Genomic DNA, 18,344 nt, shown 5'->3' on the forward strand with positions numbered 1-18,344 from the left:
TGAAGTCAATACATTCTTGAAATGATTCCCTCAAAGCAAGTAAATATTAAGTACAGTTGTGCAACTCTACCATTGTTTAAATTCACATCAGCTCATTGTAAGAGTCTACCGCTACTGTATGCTTGCATAGATTGCCCATATACTCATGTAGAAGTAGACGTTTCTCCATATTTTACTCTGTGATCCAATAATGTCATCATCATCGCTGGTGGCATGGACCGTAGATGCATTGGTGTTGCCTCTTATGAGGTCATCTCTTTACGAAACTCCACTATCCTCAAGTGTGGCCATATAAATATACTATATATCAATTGAAAGGCATAATCTAAGTCTATTGCTCCTTGTATCCTCTCTCAACATGATGACCTCACAGTGCTGAGAACAAGAGAAGGACTAAATATATCCAGAAGACTCAGAACCCAGAGTGGAACCAGACCGTCATTTATAAAAACATCCATCTGGAGCAGGTAAGTACGACATTCATATATATATATATATATATATATATATATATATATATATATATATATATATATATATATATATATATATATATATATAGAAGTATACAATATATATATATATATATATATATATATATATATATATATATATATATATATATATATATATATATATATATATATATATATATATATATATATATATGCAGTTCTTTTGAATTATATTAAAAATGCACTATCTTTTATATAGTATAATATAATCATGTGACAGTAAAAGCTGAATACAATTATGTATGGTCTTTAAATAGAAATAACCATATAAAAGAATATAGTTATGACAATAAATATAAATATCAATTTTCACCAAGCATATTGTTTATAAACATTTGCCAGTGCTACTTATCTCTTCTAATGAGTATTAGTATAGTCAGTAAAAGATTATATCTATATGAAAAATTACATTCTTTCTCACTTCTGTGTTTTTTTAATATTACTCTTATTACTTTTTGCAGGATGCATCTTTCATCTCTTTCTTTCTCTACATCCCTGTTTCTCTAGCTATATGTAATCTTATATATAGTCCAAGGAATATGCACAAAATGTATTACATGTAATTACTAGTCTAAGACACAAGGGAAGTTTGACATCACAGGCACATCTCCCTTGCGTCCCACTTTTTCCATCCAAACTTTGCATTCTATGCTTGAAAACACTGAAAGTTGACCCAGTTTTGGTGTCATTGCTATGCTGTTTACTGAGTCACAGATTTCAAGTTAAAATATGTGCCTTCATAAATTATGTCTTCAGTCTGCATCTGACTGAAAATGTGTGTTTGTGTGTGTGTTCGGTTTAGCTGAAGAAGAAAACTCTGGAGGTTACTGTGTGGGATTATGACAGATATTCCTCAAATGATTTCCTGGGAGAAGTGAGTGTTGCTAGATGAGTGTCATTCCATGCACCAAAAATACACTTATGGCTGAGATAAACATAATATGCATTGAATCAATTCCTTAGATGAGATTTTAAGTATGCTAGCATTTTGTCTTCTCTTCCTTTTATTGTTATGAAATTGTCATTCTAGCTTCTGTCAGTATTTACATTATTATCGACCAACGAATAGTTTATAGTTGACTAAAGGGAAGAGATTTCTCTGAAGTCAGACGACTAAAAATAGTCTAACACATTATTAATTCATCTTTTGTAGGTGCTCATTGATCTTTCAAACACGACTCAGCTGGATAACACACCTCGCTGGCACCCCCTAAAGGAGCAAAGCGAGAGTATTCACCATGGAAGAACACACCCTCCACAGGGGCCTGGTGGCTCTGGGGGACTCGGAGGTCAGGGCGGCCCTGGAGGTCAGGGAGGCCCTGGAGGACCAGGAGGTTCTGGAGGTCAAGGAGGGCAACCGGGGAACCAGCAGTCCCCTAAAACTTCTGTCATCAAGAGCCGAAGTCATGGCATTTTCCCTGACCCCGCTAAAGGTAGGTCATGCATAATAAACAAAAATATACACAGGAATCGCACAGCTGGTGCAACTAGTTATGTACAGACCTGCAAACTCCTTAGAGTAAAAAAGGTGACAGTGTCGCAGGGTTTTTTTTTGTTGTGATTTTAATATGCAAATGACACATTTCTGTGCGTGACTTAAAGAGAATGACACATTTCATATTTTTTAAATGATTTTATTTACAACACGGAAACGCCTGGAAGACTGACAGTAGGGGTGTAACGGTACACAAAACTGACGGTTCGGTACGTACCTCGGTTTTGAAATCACGGTTCGGTACAGCAGTTTTACAAAATTGTTTTTTTTTTATTTTTTATGTTTAACTGTGGTTTACTGAAGAAGAAAAAAGTGTCTGTCCTTGAATTATATCTAAAAGTGTATTGAAGATATTTCTGTAAATTATATAGGGAGCCCTTACTTGCACATTAATATTAAAGGTTAACAACAGAGCCCAAACTATTAGCCTAAATTCAGTTGCTATTTATTTTTAGGTACAATAATCAACACTCAAATAACACATTGTATGCAAACATGTAAACTTCACATAAGGCAGTTTTTGCATTAACTTCTAAATCTAATTATAAAATAGTTTTTTTCTCCAATTCGTTGTTGAAATATAATAATTTATACACAGTGTCTGTCATTTTCATGACAGGTTTATTTAACATGCATGAAATAATCAAGACATCACTAACAGGTTAAGTAGAATATCATGAATATATAGGCTAATATAGAGCATATATTTAGTGAAAGAGTTGATTTCTTTAGTGAATAAAATTCTGTGGACACTGAATGACTGCCTGAGGTAAATGTGATGCTAACGTTACATGACATTGTTTAGTTTACAAGCAGTTATATTGACGTCTTTCCGAAGTTGAAACACTGTTTGAGCGATTACATCACATATATACATGACAGTAAGTTGTAATGTATCCTCAGCATACCTTCAGATGGTCATTCATGTTTATTCTTTAGGAAGAGATGATCGATCGCCTTCACAGATGATCGCGTTCACGCGCATGCGCGTCGCGTGGCCACCTGAACTGCACGTGATGGCCACATTAAAGAGCGTTGAATTTCGTGATACAATGGTAGGAAAACTTAATATGTTCGTGTGGGAACTCGGATTAAAGTGTTCCGCGCTTAAAACAAGCCGACTGTGAACTGTTAAAGATTGCACTCGGAAACCTTTCTGTAACGTTACACGCGTGCACCGAACCTATGCCCCCCCAACCCCCCACACCAAAAAGAACTCTCCGGTTATACGCAATTCACATAAATGACCCAATTGACCAAGAAAATGGTGATTGCCGCGAAAAGCAACAAGTTTGCAGGTGTGTATGTAGCCTTTTTTTATGTTTTGGAAAGAAGCCTCTTACAGTCATATACAGTTTGTACAGTATAAAAACGAAAGATAAAGTGAATGAAAGTTAAATGAAAGATAAAAATACAGTAAAAACAGTAATATTGTGAAATATTATGACAATTCAAAATAACTTTCTATCAATTTATTTCTGAGACTACAAAGCTGAATTTTCACCAGCCATTGCTCCCGTCTTTAGTGTCACGTGATCCTTCAGAAATCATTATTTTAATTGAATAATTGAATAAGGATTGTCCAATTATTAAATTAAATTATATAAGGATTATTCAATTCAATTTGATGGAATTTTAAATCTTATAAAAAGGTTTTTTAGTGTAATATGCTGATTTGCTGCTCAAGAAACATTTCATCTTGTTGAATAGAAGAAAAAAATTATGAAACTGCTGACCCCAAACTTTTGAACGGCTCGGTTTAAAAGATATTTAGGATCAGTTCTAGATTAATCGAGGGCACGTTCTGTATTTTCACAGACACACAGGTCCCTACAATAGAAAAGTCTCACAGTAGTCCCGGCAGCTCCAAATCTTCCTCTGAGGGTCACTTGCGCTCCCACGGCCCCTCACGCAGCCAGAGCAAAGGCAGCGTCACCCAAGCACACCTGGAAGAAGCAGGGAACGCCATCGCTGCAGCCGAGGCTGCGGTGCAACAGGCCCGACTCCAGCCAAGTAACCCTTACTACTTCACATGAGCTCACAGCCTATCCGTTCTCTGTCTTTCTTTCTTCCTTCCTCTCATTCTCGCACTCTTCCACTATTTCTTTTCCATTCCCTCTCGTCCTCACCTTTCTGACACTTTTTTTTTTCTCGTTTAGTTTAGTTTTCATCATTTTATGTTAATAAATTAAAGCCTACACCTAAAATCACAAAATGAAAACATCTAACTTAAATCATAAATAGACAATATCTTATGGAATAATAGGAAAAGTGAAAAAGTAGATTTAGCAGCATTTCAATTTAGACATTTCAGTGGCAAAACAGAAATGATCTCATCTAAAAGATCTTAATTTTTAATAAAGCCTATAAAACGTTAAATAATTTAAACGACCAATGTCTGTTAAACTCCCGTTCGTAAATCGAAAATCACAAACCTGCCTTTAGATGCAGTAAAACTTGGGTGAGACAGCAATTAAAAATTTATTTCCCAGATAAAATGTAATGCCAGACATAATGCCAGGCTCAGTCTTTCTTTGAAATTCTGTAGTAGCAGAGAAGGTATTTGTTGCATTTAAAAAAAGATCCCAAGAGGTACAGCGCACAGGCTGATTTTCACAACTAAAGTGCAATTTTTTCCCGAATTGTCCCACCGTCAGAGATACTCGATGCTAAATTGAGTGCATATTGAAGACACTTCACACTGACATCCAGAGCATGATGAACCCCTCTGTTACCTCATTTCCCCTTGCAAGTAAAATCCCAGGCCCTTACCCCAGATCAAACCCATATCTATGTCCGCATGACTGTGGTGTGTAAAAATCATGAGCTGGTTTCATGTGAGGGCGACTATGCAATCTGTGGATGAGTCCGTGTAGAGACAGCCCCATCTAAAGGCAGAACTGGCCCCATACTGATCATACAACATCTTCCAGCCAATGAGAGCAAAGTATCGAGTCAGATGACCATCATGGAGGGATCTCTGCTAGAGGAGGTGAGAGACACGTGACTCCTCCCTCTCTCTAAATATAAGAATAAAAATCAGCACTAATTAGCACATTATACGGCCATTTTAGAAGCAAAACACGAAAATGTTTAAATCTAGAACATAGTCAAGAAAGCCATGAGATTTGCTTACATTTCTGTTTTGTTTTTAAACCAATGTTTAAAGTTATTTTATAATTACCTTTCATTTCACCGTGGTCTCTCTTTTTTTTCTTCTCTTGCTTATCTTTTCCGTTCATGTGGAAAATGCATATCCATTATTTTTGTATAAACTGTGTTTAAGTTATGATAAATGTAAATAATGAGGCCCATACTTTATATGGCATGTGTACAATTTCTTCTTTCTCTCTTTGTTTGTGTGTGTATTTCTACAGATAAAACAAACCACAGAATGATTGATGGGGATGGATACACTCTGGACAGTGAAGATGTTATGGGCACTAATGCTGTGGACAGTGCCATATTTCAGGTCCCTCAGCTGTAAGTATGCCTATTCAATCCTGCAATTGCAATTAATCTGTATCAGATAGATTTTATGTATTCAGTGAAGTGATATGCCGATATGTTGCATGATATTTGTCTATTTTAAGATTACAGAACAGAAATGCTAGTACCAGTCATAAGTCTCACGAGTATATTTGTGGCAATAGCCAACAATACATTGTGTGGGTCAAAATTATCAGATTTTTTTTTGTTGCCAAAAATCATTAGGATATTAAGTACGTATTAATTGTAGTAATATGCATTGATAAGGACCTAATTTGGACAACTTTATCGGCGATTTTCTCAATATTTAGATTTTTTTGCACCTTCAGATTCCAGATTTTCAAATAGCTGTATCACGGCCAAATATTGTCCTATCCTAACATCCTACCATACATCAATGGAAAGCTTAATTATTCAGCTTTCAGATTATGTATAAATCTTAATTTTAAAAAATATACCCTTATGACTGGTGTGTGTATATATATATATAAGAGTTAATGTTATTGTTAAAGTCTTTTATGCTTACCAAGGCTGCATAAAAAAATAAATAAAATAAAAAAACAGTAAAAACAGTGATATTGTGAAATATTATTAACATTTTAAATAACTTTTCTGTGTTATTATATATTTTAAAATGTAATTTATTTCTGTGTTGGTAAAGCTGAATTTTCACCATAATTACTCCAGTTTTCAGTGTCACATGTTCCTTCAGAAATTATTCTAATATGCTGATTTGCTGCTCAAGAAACATTTATTATTATTATTATTATTATTATTATTATTATTATTTTTCAATGTTGAAAACAGTTGTGCTGCTTTGTATTTTTGTGTAAACGGTGATGCATTTAAATTTTGTGATGTTGTGATAATGATTCTTTGATGAATACAATTTTAAATATATCTTTTGCAACATAATAAATGTTTTTACTGTCACTTTTGATCAATGTAATGTGTCTTTGCTATATATATATATATATATATATATATATATATATATATATATATATATATATATATATATATATATATATATATATATATATATATATATATATATATATATATATATATATATATATATATATATATATATAATATCAACAATTTAAGTGAACATTTTTAATGAAAAAATGAACTAATGACTTATTTGATTTGTTGCCAGGACATATTACTAATTAATTTTATGCCAATTTTCTTTATTTTAATATTTTAAAAATACATAAAACTTCCAGGTTGAAATCTTAGACGTTTGGACCCTACTATTTATTTACTAATATATATATATACTAATCTAATACTAATGTATATCAAAATATTAAAAAATTAAAAAAATTACAAAGATTTGCAGTACTCACACCTTCAATTTCTTTGCTCTATCGTTGTTCATTTCATCAGGAAAAACATTCCTAATGGGACAGATAAAAGCAGAGGACTTGAATCTTTGAACCTGCCAGATTCGGAAGGTAACAATCTATTTGGTATTCCAGATTCAGTTCACACACAATCTAATTAGTCATTTCCATGCTCATAACAGTGAACCTTATGAGAACAAAATAAAATTGGCAAACTTTGAGTCATAATAGAGCTTTGTACTATGTTATACTGGGTAGTCAGTAGTACAGGTCAGGTTCACCCCTGAGGTTGAATTAGCACTTGTCAGAAAGCTGTTTGGGAGACTACGAACCTGTTAAACAGAGGAAAACAGCAGTCATCCCCTTCTGTTCTGCTCTAGACGAGCCACTGTGTCACTGCCATACATTGCTGAATAATTCATCACAGCAGTCAGTGGGTGTGTTTTTGTTGCTGTCAAAAGAGACAGACGTTGGCACAACAAAACATGGACTCTAACTGTGTCATGAGTGTGGCTAAGTGTCATTCTTGAACATTATTGTTTATCTTTGTACAGCATAATGAGCATTGCACAAAACATTATTTTGCATTAAGTTGCAACCAATAACTATATATAATAGTTCTGAAGTCCATGTATAATAGTCCACGTTTTATATTGTATAAAAATATTTATTTTGTTTTAACATGCGTTGGACAATGAAAATGAAACACTGAAACACAGTATAGAGAGGGTTTTTCGCTGATTTTACATTCCATCAGTGTAAAAGCAGAGTGTGAAGGTTGAGTTAGCAGTGCAACAGCTCAGCTGTAAATAAGTTATTGCAATCCACACAACATAATGGGAGACATATCAGAGTTCAAAAGAGGACAACTTGTTGGTGTGCGTATCACTTGCTTATTTGTGACCAGGACAACAAGTCTCTGTGGTGTATCGAGAGCTATGGTATCCAGGGTAATGTCGGCATATCACCACTAAGGATGAACCACATCCATCAAGAGTTAACTGTCGACGCAAGATGAAGTTGTCTGAAAGAGATGTCCAAGTAATAAGCCGGATTGTATTTTAAAAACATAAAAGAGTGTGGTGAGAGTGGATTAAACCATGGAACTGATACGCAGAAGGTTGCTGGTTCGATCCCACACTCTAAAAAAAAAAAGGTTCTATATTGCACCAAAAATGGTTCTTGGCTCGTAATCATAGGGGAACCTTTTTTAGTGCTATATAGCACCAATTTTGGTGCTTCAGTGGTTCTTCAGCGGTTCTTCAGAGGTTCTTCAGCGGTTCTTCAGAGGTTCTTCACCGGTTCTTTGACTAAGGTGCTATAGCACCTCTGAAGAACCGCTGAAGAACCACTGAAGCACCAAAATTGGTGCTATATAGCACTAAAAAAGGTTCCCCTATGATTACGAGCCTTTTTTTTTTTAGAGTGTAGTGGTCACCACCAGTGTGTCCTTGAGCAAGGCACTTTATACTCCAGGGGATTATCCCTGTAATAAGGGTTATTATAACAGAATACTTTCTTCGTAAGTCGCTTTGGATAATAGCGTCTGCCAAATGCATCAATGTAAATGTAAAACCACAGCTGCCCAACTCCCGCAGAATTAAATGCGTGGCTCAACTACATAGACTACACTCTAAAAAAAAAAAGGTTCTATATTGCACCAAAAATGGTTCTTGGCTCGTAATCATAGGGGAACCTTTTTTAGTGCTATATAGCACCAATTTTGGTGCTTCAGTGGTTCTTCAGCGGTTCTTCAGAGGTTCTTCAGCGGTTCTTCACCGGTTCTTTGACTAAGGTGCTATATAGCACCTCTGAAGAACCGCTGAAGAACCACTGAAGCACCAAAATTGGTGCTTTATAGCACTAAAAAAGGTTCCCCTATGATTACGAGCCTTTTTTTTTAGAGTGTATATTAATGGTCGGGCGGCTATAATGCCAATGCCAGTCAGTTTCATTGGTACCAGCAGAACAAATCTTGGGTTGTGGATAATGTAAAAAGTGTGTTGTTCTCTGGTGAGTCCATCTTCACTGTCTCTCGGTGTGGAGAAGCCCCAAAAAAATTTGTATACTTCTGTGCTAGACTAACTGAGACTTGTTACAGCACTTACATATTGCTGATATTGTTGCCCTTCGACTGCTCTAGCTGCTTCTATTGCCCCCATTTGTAAGTCGCTTTGGATAAAAGCGTCTGCTAAATGACTAAATGTAAATGTAAATGTAAAAAGCTTTAACTCAGTGAAGCTGCATTAGCCCCAACAAGGAGGTCCTACACCATACTAATAAATTATTGTTGACTACAACCAGGTGTTTCAGTTTCATTGTCCAACCCCTGTAGTTCATAGTTTATGAACGTTTTGCCTACTTTGGTTTACAGCATTTACTTTCTGCTCGGTGCTAAATTTTAGTTAGGCACCTGCCCACTAGAGGTCGCCATTGCCAAAACTTTTATTAATTTATTTTGAACAACTGACAAAATGCAGTTAGTGAAGTTACATACAACAAATATATGAAATAGAAAAGGTTGTATTTTGTTATAATTTCTATCTATCTATCTATGTATCTATCTATGTATGTACTATATCTATGTATGTATGCATGCATGCATGTATGCATCTATCTATCTATCTATCTATCTATCTATCTATCTATCTATCTATCTATCTATCTATCTATCTATCTATCTATCTATCTATCTATCTATCTATCTATCTATCTATCTATCTATCTATCTATCTATCTATCTATCTATCTATCTATCTATCTATCTATCTATCTATCTATCTATCTATCTATCTATCTATCTATCTATCTATCTATCTATCTATCTATCTATCTATCTATCTATCTATCTATCTATCTATCTATCTATCTATCTATAGGTAAGATGATGGGTGAGATCAAGGTTGCATTGAAGAAGGAGATGAAGACTGAAGGAGAGCAGCTGGTTCTTGAGATCCTGCAGTGCAGAAACATCACCTACAAGTTCAAATCTCCAGACCACCTACCTGGTAATGAAATGTTCCTCAACACGTACTCAACACATACTCATAAATACCATTGGCATACCGTCTGTTATATTTTCAACTATCTTTGTAGACTTGTATGTGAAGCTTTATGTCGTGAATGTGGCAACTCAAAAGAGGATCATAAAAAAGAAGACCAGAGTGTGTCGCCATGACAGAGAGCCATCATTCAATGAGACATTTCGTTTTAACCTGAATCCCGTTGGCCATTCTATTCAGGTGAGAGAAATTTCAAACTGTCTGTTTACATGCACACATTTTGTTTCAATTGGACTGAATTCATTCCAATTGATGAATCTGAATGTAGTGTAAACTTACATGAACGCTAAACAAAGTGATCGGGTTGATGTGCGTGTTTTTATGTCACAAGCTTCAGTTTTTTTTTATATGCGAACACTGCACAAATATGCAAAGTTTCCCGCTGTTTTCGCATAATAACGATTCTCCTACATTGGTTCTTTACTTGTTTTAAACAGCAGACCGCCAACTCGAGAGGTTTGAAGGATTAGTTCACCTCAAAATGAAAATTTCCTGATAATTTACTCAGCCCAATGCCATCCAAGATGTCCATGTCTTTCTTTCTTCAGTGGAAAAGAAATTACGTTTTTTAAGGAAAACATTTCAGAATTTTTCTCCACACAATGGACTTAAAATGCAACCAAAATATTCATCATTGCAAACATCAATGCAGTTTCCAAGGGCTTTGAAGTGCTTCAAATGGTACTGCGCGATCCCAGCTGAGGAATAGGGTCTTATCTAGTGAAACGGTCGTCATTTTTAAAAAAAAATGTATATAATTTTTAACAGACTGATCTCTTGAAATGGCGTATGTATGACACGCCAATTCGCTATGCTATTTTGGCGTGCTTTCAAGACGCATAATCGCTTTTTAGCATGTTTATCAACACCATTTCATTCTATCCCCACACAAACTGCCCCTGCCCCTAAACCTACCCATCACAAGAAACATTCTGCATTTTTACATTTTCAAAAAAACATAATTTAGTATGTTTATAAATCCATTTACATTCACGCGGAATCACACGGCGTAGACATACACGCGGAATCACACGGCGTTCGACATACACGCGGAGATGATGGTTAGTTTTGGCGTACACATACATGCGGAATCACACGGCGTAGACATACACGCGGATAGCTCAAAATGCGTACAGATAACACGCCATTTGGCTTTAGAAAGTGGCGTGTATGTTTACGCAAAGTCATGATGTCATGTTGCTTTTTAACCACAATTGATCGTCCTGTGCTGGTCTGCAACGAGCCAGGCATTACGTAACATACGTTAAAAAGGTCACACCGAACGTGGGCGGAAGTACCGCCCCATTGTTTAAAAGTGTGGAAAAGGAGGATTAAAATCCTTTAATATTTATACATTTCTGGTCATAATTTGGAGACAATGAGCATATGAACTGTTTTGCCGTGCTACTTATATTTATCACGCAGTTAAGTCGTCTGTGGATGAGAATCCGAAACAAGGACTGGTGGGATGTTGTCCTGCTCCACTTCACAGATGCTGAGTGATAGGATGATTTTAGAATGACCCCCATTTATATGACACTTTATTTAACAGGAAGAACAGCTTGTTCCGCGCGTCATACGTCATTACGCTGTTTCTACGTCATTACATATGCACAGTCCTTTCAGTTTTGGTTTTCAATCTGATCAGGTGTTCTCTCGATCGGATTAGAAAAGGAATAAATCACCCCTTTCAATCCGATCGAAATTTCATTCGTATCGAGCTGTGTTTACATGAAGGCTTTTCAATCCGATTAAGCCGTCAATCCGATTACTAATGGTTTATTTGGTTGCATGTAAACGTAGCCACTGAGGGAACTTTAAAATATATATCACGTCACACACGCACACTACCATAGCATTCAAAAGTTTAGGGGTTGGTATGTTTGTTATGCTCACCTAGGCTGTATTTGTTTGATCGAAACAGTAATAGTGGAAAACATTATTATAATAATAATAATTTAAAAAAAATTCTATTGAATATATTTTAACTCTAAAATGGGCGACGGATCCTGGGGGATACAAACATTTGAGAGGCTGTGGGGAGAGACAGGGAAAGTGTAGGTCTCATTTCTTGTTTCATGTTGAAAGGGTGTTTGTTGTGAATATTTAGATCTGGTGACTTTGTTCAAACATTCTTTGTTTAGCTCATGGGCAGCATTTAAAACAACATGACCACCTGCAGTGGGAAATCTACTCCTTCAGATAAAAGTTGATATATTTCACATATTTACAATATTTGGAGGCGACTTACATGTTTAAAAAGTTGTTGTTAAGCATTTGCTTATTACGTTTATGTTGACATTTTATGAATTTAATTTGTAAATTTTTCATAATCTTTCTGTAAATATTTGCCTCCCCCAGGATGTCGCCCCTTTGGGAGTATACATTTGTTTAAAAAGAATGCTTGTTTGGCAATGCGTATTACAGCCAAATCTTTAAAACATTTATTCTCTCATAACTTAAACTAAACATTGTTTGTAAAACATGTTGAACAATAAGTATAATGCCTATGTATGAATATATTATTGCCTACTGTATCATATTTTCTGTATCATATTTATGTATTTTTTGCTCATAAATCTGTAATGCCTTTTATAAAGTAAATGTAAGATAAACATTTACTGGACTGCGGTATATATATATATATATATATATATATATATATATATATATATATAATATGTGTGTGTGTGTGTGTGTGTGTGTGTGTGTGTGTGTGTGTGTGTGTGTGTGTGTGTGTGTGTGTGTGTGTGTGTGTGTGTGTGTGTGTGTGTGAGATATGATACACAACACAAAAACAAGAAGTTTTATTTTTAACATTAAACAATTGTGTATGAATAATCAAGTAAACTCAAGTTGCTTCAGTCCAGTAAATGTTTATTTTGCATTCAATTTATAAAAATCATTAAATATTTATGACCAAAAAAGACTAGCTTGATTAAAAAAAGTGTGAACTTTCAATCAGAGGACAGAAAGCATGAAGTAGATTGTGTACAACAGGTTTTCTGCAAAGTTTTGGTCATGATAATTTATAGGCCCTGAAATTTGCTTATTAAATATGACACAGTAGGCTATAATATATTCATAAATAGGCATTATACTTATTGTTCAAAATAATTTTACAAAGAATGTTTCGTTTAAGTTATGAGAGAATACATGTTTTAAACATTTGATTAAAATTTTGTAACATTGCCAAACAAGCATTCTTTTTTAAATTAATTTATACCCCAAAAGGGGCGATGTATCATTACTCCAGTCTACAGTGTCACATGATCCTTCAGAAATCACTCTAATATGCCGATTTGAAAGAAACATTTATTATTTTGTTGAATGCAGTTGTGCTTCATAATATTTTTGTGGAAATCTTAATACATTGTTTTCAAGAGTCTTTGATGAATAGAAAAGAAACCTGTATTGTTTTGAAATAGAAATAGAATAGAAATCACAATGTAAAAGTCAAATTTATAAAACAAAAAACATCTTACTGACCCCCAAACTTTTGAACAGTAGTGTATGTATAATATTTATTTAAATAATTTAACTTCACTCTTTGTTTACCTCTTCCCCTGTCTGGCATCCCCTTCCTCTTCACAGCTGTTCCTGGTGTCAAATGGAGGGAAGTTTGTGAAGAAGACCCTGATTGGTGAGGCCTACATCTGGCTGGACAAAGTGGACATGCGTAAGCGGGCGGTCAGCTGGCACAAGCTAGTGGCCACCACCAATCAAACGCAGCCTTAATCAGACACCCATCCGTCTCCCATCAGTGCCCTCCAAAAAAAAGAGAAATAAAACAGGACAGGGTGGGTTTGTGAATCTGGAATGGCTGACAGTTGATGGAAAGAGAAAATGGAGGTGAAGAAATAAACTGACTACTGTATCTAACAGTCTTTAGGGTGAGACTGCCAGTTTTCTAACTGAAAGGTATATTCCAAATCCCTAACCATTACCAATCAGGATATGTAAATCCATTTCCACTCCCAGAGCACTGCTGTTGTGTTTTTGCGGGAGTCATTTCTGCAACTACATTCTACATCTAAAATATCTTCGGCATGGGCCAATTATTACTTGAGATTTTCTACATTTCAGCTGTTATCACATTCAAGTTCATATATATTTCTCAAAAAAACAAAAAAAAAACCCTTCACATAGATTTAAACAAAGCATCCTTTTTAGTTCATGACACAATCATGTGATATATAATGACCATATCAGACTATGTTATGCACTGTATGGAGGTTATACTGTAAGGAAGAAAGACAATCGTAAATATAATGGATTTCCCTTTTTGAATGCAGCATCCAACCGCACACATTTTAAGATTCCTCCGTTTATATTGTCTTGAGTGTCGTCTTCAACGTTTAGGGAATGTTAAAACTTCAGACTGACGTCAGCAGTTGGACAGGAATGGCTCATTGAAATATTTCGAGAAATGGTTGTTTGTTGGATGCTAAATGAGGGCGCACTTTGTTTTTTTAGCATCACAAGCCCTCAAATTAGGTTCAATAAGGGCATCTATTCTCTGTCCAAAAGTATGATTGTATGTGTCTGCGATGTGTTTGTTTTATGAAGAGCATCTTGAAGTAAATGTCATGTTAGTGGTCAGATGTTGTCATCAATAGTCTCCGTTTTGTGACCAAGTTGTATGTGGAATCCAAATATGCAATGACAAAAAGAGAGAAAAAAAAAAAGAAATAATAATAAAAATTAACGTACACCTTTTTGCCATTTATATAAGGATTCTGGCTCAGTTGGCTTGACTTAAATCCAGATGTAATGTCTGTTGTTTATTTTAATGGTGCAAGGTGTCTGTCCTACCTGTCTGTGTCACTGTTCCATGGTGGTGCACTTTTTAATATTGTTTTTCTGCTGTAAAGATCATCTGTTCATGTCAGTTTAGCTATGAAGGATGGTTCTTTTTCATTATGATCACTGCCTCTGCACCATATCAGTGTATAGCTGCACTAGTATGTGCCATTGATGGATAAAGGCACATGTTTTTGTCTGTCAAGGTCCTGAAAACACCAGTCAGTAATTTTCTAACTTAACGATCAGTGTTTCCATGTTCAATATCAGTGGACATCTCTCACACATGGAAACAGAGTGTTTTGTAACCTGGCTAATATAATGTACACCAACGTTTCCATATGATTTAATCTGCATCTTGCACAGGTGGTGCACAGATGTACCTGAATAAAAGGTTGCTGTTATAGTAAGATAAACTATCGTGTGCCAACCTGATGTTTTAACCAAACCACTGGTTCTGTTTGGGTAAATCTATGCAACATGGATTATGTTCTTTGAATGCATATACCTTAACATGCGACATCCAGCGAGTGTCTGAATATATGTATATCTGTTAAAGAAAACAAGAAATGAATTATATGAATATTGTATAGTGTTTATTTTTATTTATTTATTTTTTACTTCCTCTTTATGGCACAGTATATATTAACCATATGCACTTTACTTTCTTGTTTTCATAGGTTTCCAAATGTCATCATAAATAATGACAAAAAATATGCTAACGTACCAGAAGACTGGGTAAAAACAATGCATATTTTATATTGCGCATAATTATGATGACCAATCAAAACCTGTAATGAGTCAGTGTCATCAATTTTCAGTTGTTCCCTTTAAACAAGCACATTCATTTAATCTTTGACTACTAAATATTATCTTCTATTCTTATATCATTGATCATGATGCGTTTGATGAATTCAGTTGCCGTAAACGGTGTGAATGTGATTTGGTTCTTTTATTTATTTATTTGATTTTTGTAAATATATAGGATATTTTCTACGAGAAGAGGTCTGAATATTTATTTGGTCTGACGTTGAGCATGTGATTGTGATCAAGGTCAACCTCTGTCTGTACATACTGTATTTGTCTAACTGTGTAAGAACGTAATATCTGGATTGGTTTAAAATCACGTGTTCGATCAACCCATTCCAACTTGTTTGATGAAATCAACAACATCTCTCAGAATGAAAAAAAAAGAAAGAAAAAAAAAAAGACAACGCAAAATTTCCTGTCAAACTGAATGGTTGTCAAAGAGTTTCTATGTTTTTACATAGATGTTGCATGTTTTGTTAGATGTTTGTTGATATATTTTGCCTCCGGATTCAGTTTAAAAAGAGAGAAAATTTTAACACATCATCTGAAATTGTATGCGGACTGTAAAAATGCTTGTAAAATGAGTCTTGTTTTTCACTTCGTGTAAAAAAAAAGTAGAAAAAAATCTAATGTTATGGTTTTGTGGTTGTCCACAGGATGTCATAAAATTATGCAAATTGTGCAGTAGAGAAAATATAATATATGAAAAATAAGAAATAAGTAAAAAACGTTCTCCCTGCGTCCAAATAATAAAGAATAGATTCTATTTCAAATGTGAACATGTGTTTTGTATGTTTTGATTGTTGATGTGTGTGTGTGACAAAAACAGCACTCATTGCTTAACCCATTTGTGCCAAAAATTTTCTGAATGGTTTCATGCATATATTCATGTTAAATTTAATAGTGTCCTGTGAACATGTTCTGCATTTATTTTCCCCAGGTTTTAGTTTTTTTTCTTGAAAATCGAATTTGAATGTGCGGCAACTATAGTTGCCGGTGGGCAAACATGTTGTAAGCACCCCTTCAATGTCAGATTTGACTAGGAGGAAAACATTTGGCATCTAACTCAAAATAACTGCTTTCAGCAGATAAATCTTTATTCATAATCAAATGTATTATGTATAAAAGTCAAAGAACATTCGATGCAAACTCAAAAAAGCTGCATCTATCTTATAAATTGAATATGAAAATACAACAAACAACAAATACATTTGTCTTAAAGTGGTGGAACATAGTGCAGAACAAAGTGCAGCCATTAAGTTGCCCTAACAGGGCATTGTGTATCAAAAAGTTAAATAAAAATAAATTAATATAATGACAAATAAATTACATCTATATAACCAAAATAAATAAATAAATAGTCCCATAGTATTCAATGGCTGACTGTAGAAGGCGATTTCATATAATAATGTAAATGTAAACTCATTACTGGTCTAAATTTCAACATTATAATGGAATCGTAAGCTACTAGTCATAAAAAGAATTAGGGTCCTTGACCGATTAGAATGAAACGCATCCATTCCAAACTGAATGAAGGGTCCTCCATATTCTGGCCCTTACAAGACATAATATCATAAAATATTATATTTTTCCCTATCGAATTAAGGACTTCTGTACAGTAGAGATGTCAGTTAAAGTGTTAAGTTATGTTTTAGGTGGGATAATGAAAGCAAAAAGCACTAAACAAGACCAAAAATCTTGATTTATTAACTTGTTAACACAGTATACCCCATTTCCCCATTATATGTACTTACAAGTCATTTGCCCACCGGCAACTATAGTTGCCACTTGGACTTCTGACTAAGTATACAAAACACTATACACTCACCTAAAGGATTATTAGGAACACCATACTAATACTGTGTTTGACCCCCTTTCGCCTTCAGAACTGCCTTAATTCTACGTGTCATTGATTCAACAAGGTGCTGAAAGCATTCTTTAGAAATGTTGGCCCATATTGATAGGATAGCATCTTGCAGTTGATGGAGATTTCTGGGATGCACATCCAGGGCACGAAGCTCCCATTCCACCACATCCCAAAGATGCTCTATTGGGTTGAGATCTGGTGACTGTGGGGGTCATTTTAGTACAGTGAACTCATTGTCATGTTCAAGAAACCAATTTGAAATGATTCAAGCTTTGTGACATGGTGCATTATCCTGCTGGAAGTAGCCATCAGAGGATGGGTACATGGTGGTCATAAAGGGATGGACATGGTCAGAAACAATGCTCAGGTAGGCCGTGGCATTTAAACGATGCCCAATTGGCACTAAGGGGCCTAAAGTGTGCCAAGAAAACATCCCCCACACCATTACACCACCACCACCAGCCTGCACAGTGGTAACAAGGCATGATGGATCCATGTTCTCATTCTGTTTACACCAAATTCTGACTCTACCATCTGAATGTCTCAACAGAAATCGAGACTCATCAGACCAGGCAACATTTTTCCAGTCTTCAACTGTCCAATTTTGGTGAACTCGTGCAAATTGTAGCCTCTTTTTCCTATTTGTAGTGGAGATGAGTGGTACCCGGTGGGGTCTTCTGCTGTTGTAGCCCATCCGCCTCAAGGTTGTCCGTGTTGTGGCTTCACAAATGCTTTGCTGCATACCTCGGTTGTAACGAGTGGTTATTTCAGTCAATGTTGCTCTTCTATCAGCTTGAATCAGTCGGCCCATCCTCCTCTGACCTCTAGCATCAACAAGGTATTTTCGCCCACAGGACTGCCGCATACTGGATGTTTATCCCTTTTCACACCATTCTTTGTAAACCCTAGAAATGGTTGTGCGTGAAAATCCCAGTAACTGAGCAGATTGTG

General features: G+C 35.2%; 1 protein-coding gene across 1 annotated transcript in view; it reads left to right on the top strand.

Moving 5' to 3' along the window:
* The window catches only part of pclob (piccolo presynaptic cytomatrix protein b), a 123,504-nt gene extending 107,610 nt beyond the window's left edge, over window positions 1-15,894 (top strand). Inside the window, exons 33-41 of the mRNA XM_079826153.1 lie at window positions 374-467; window positions 1,318-1,389; window positions 1,669-1,948; window positions 3,829-4,023; window positions 5,388-5,493; window positions 6,895-6,962; window positions 9,731-9,859; window positions 9,948-10,093; window positions 13,508-15,894. Coding sequence (XP_079682279.1) covers window positions 374-467; window positions 1,318-1,389; window positions 1,669-1,948; window positions 3,829-4,023; window positions 5,388-5,493; window positions 6,895-6,962; window positions 9,731-9,859; window positions 9,948-10,093; window positions 13,508-13,651 — 1,234 coding nt within the window. The 3' untranslated portion in view covers window positions 13,652-15,894. The remainder of the gene's footprint in view (window positions 1-373; window positions 468-1,317; window positions 1,390-1,668; window positions 1,949-3,828; window positions 4,024-5,387; window positions 5,494-6,894; window positions 6,963-9,730; window positions 9,860-9,947; window positions 10,094-13,507) is intronic.
* Window positions 15,895-18,344: the final 2,450 nt, after the last annotated feature.

This window comes from Gobio gobio (genome assembly GCF_949357685.1).
Source record: "Gobio gobio genome assembly, chromosome: 9".
NCBI lineage: Eukaryota > Metazoa > Chordata > Actinopteri > Cypriniformes > Gobionidae > Gobio > Gobio gobio.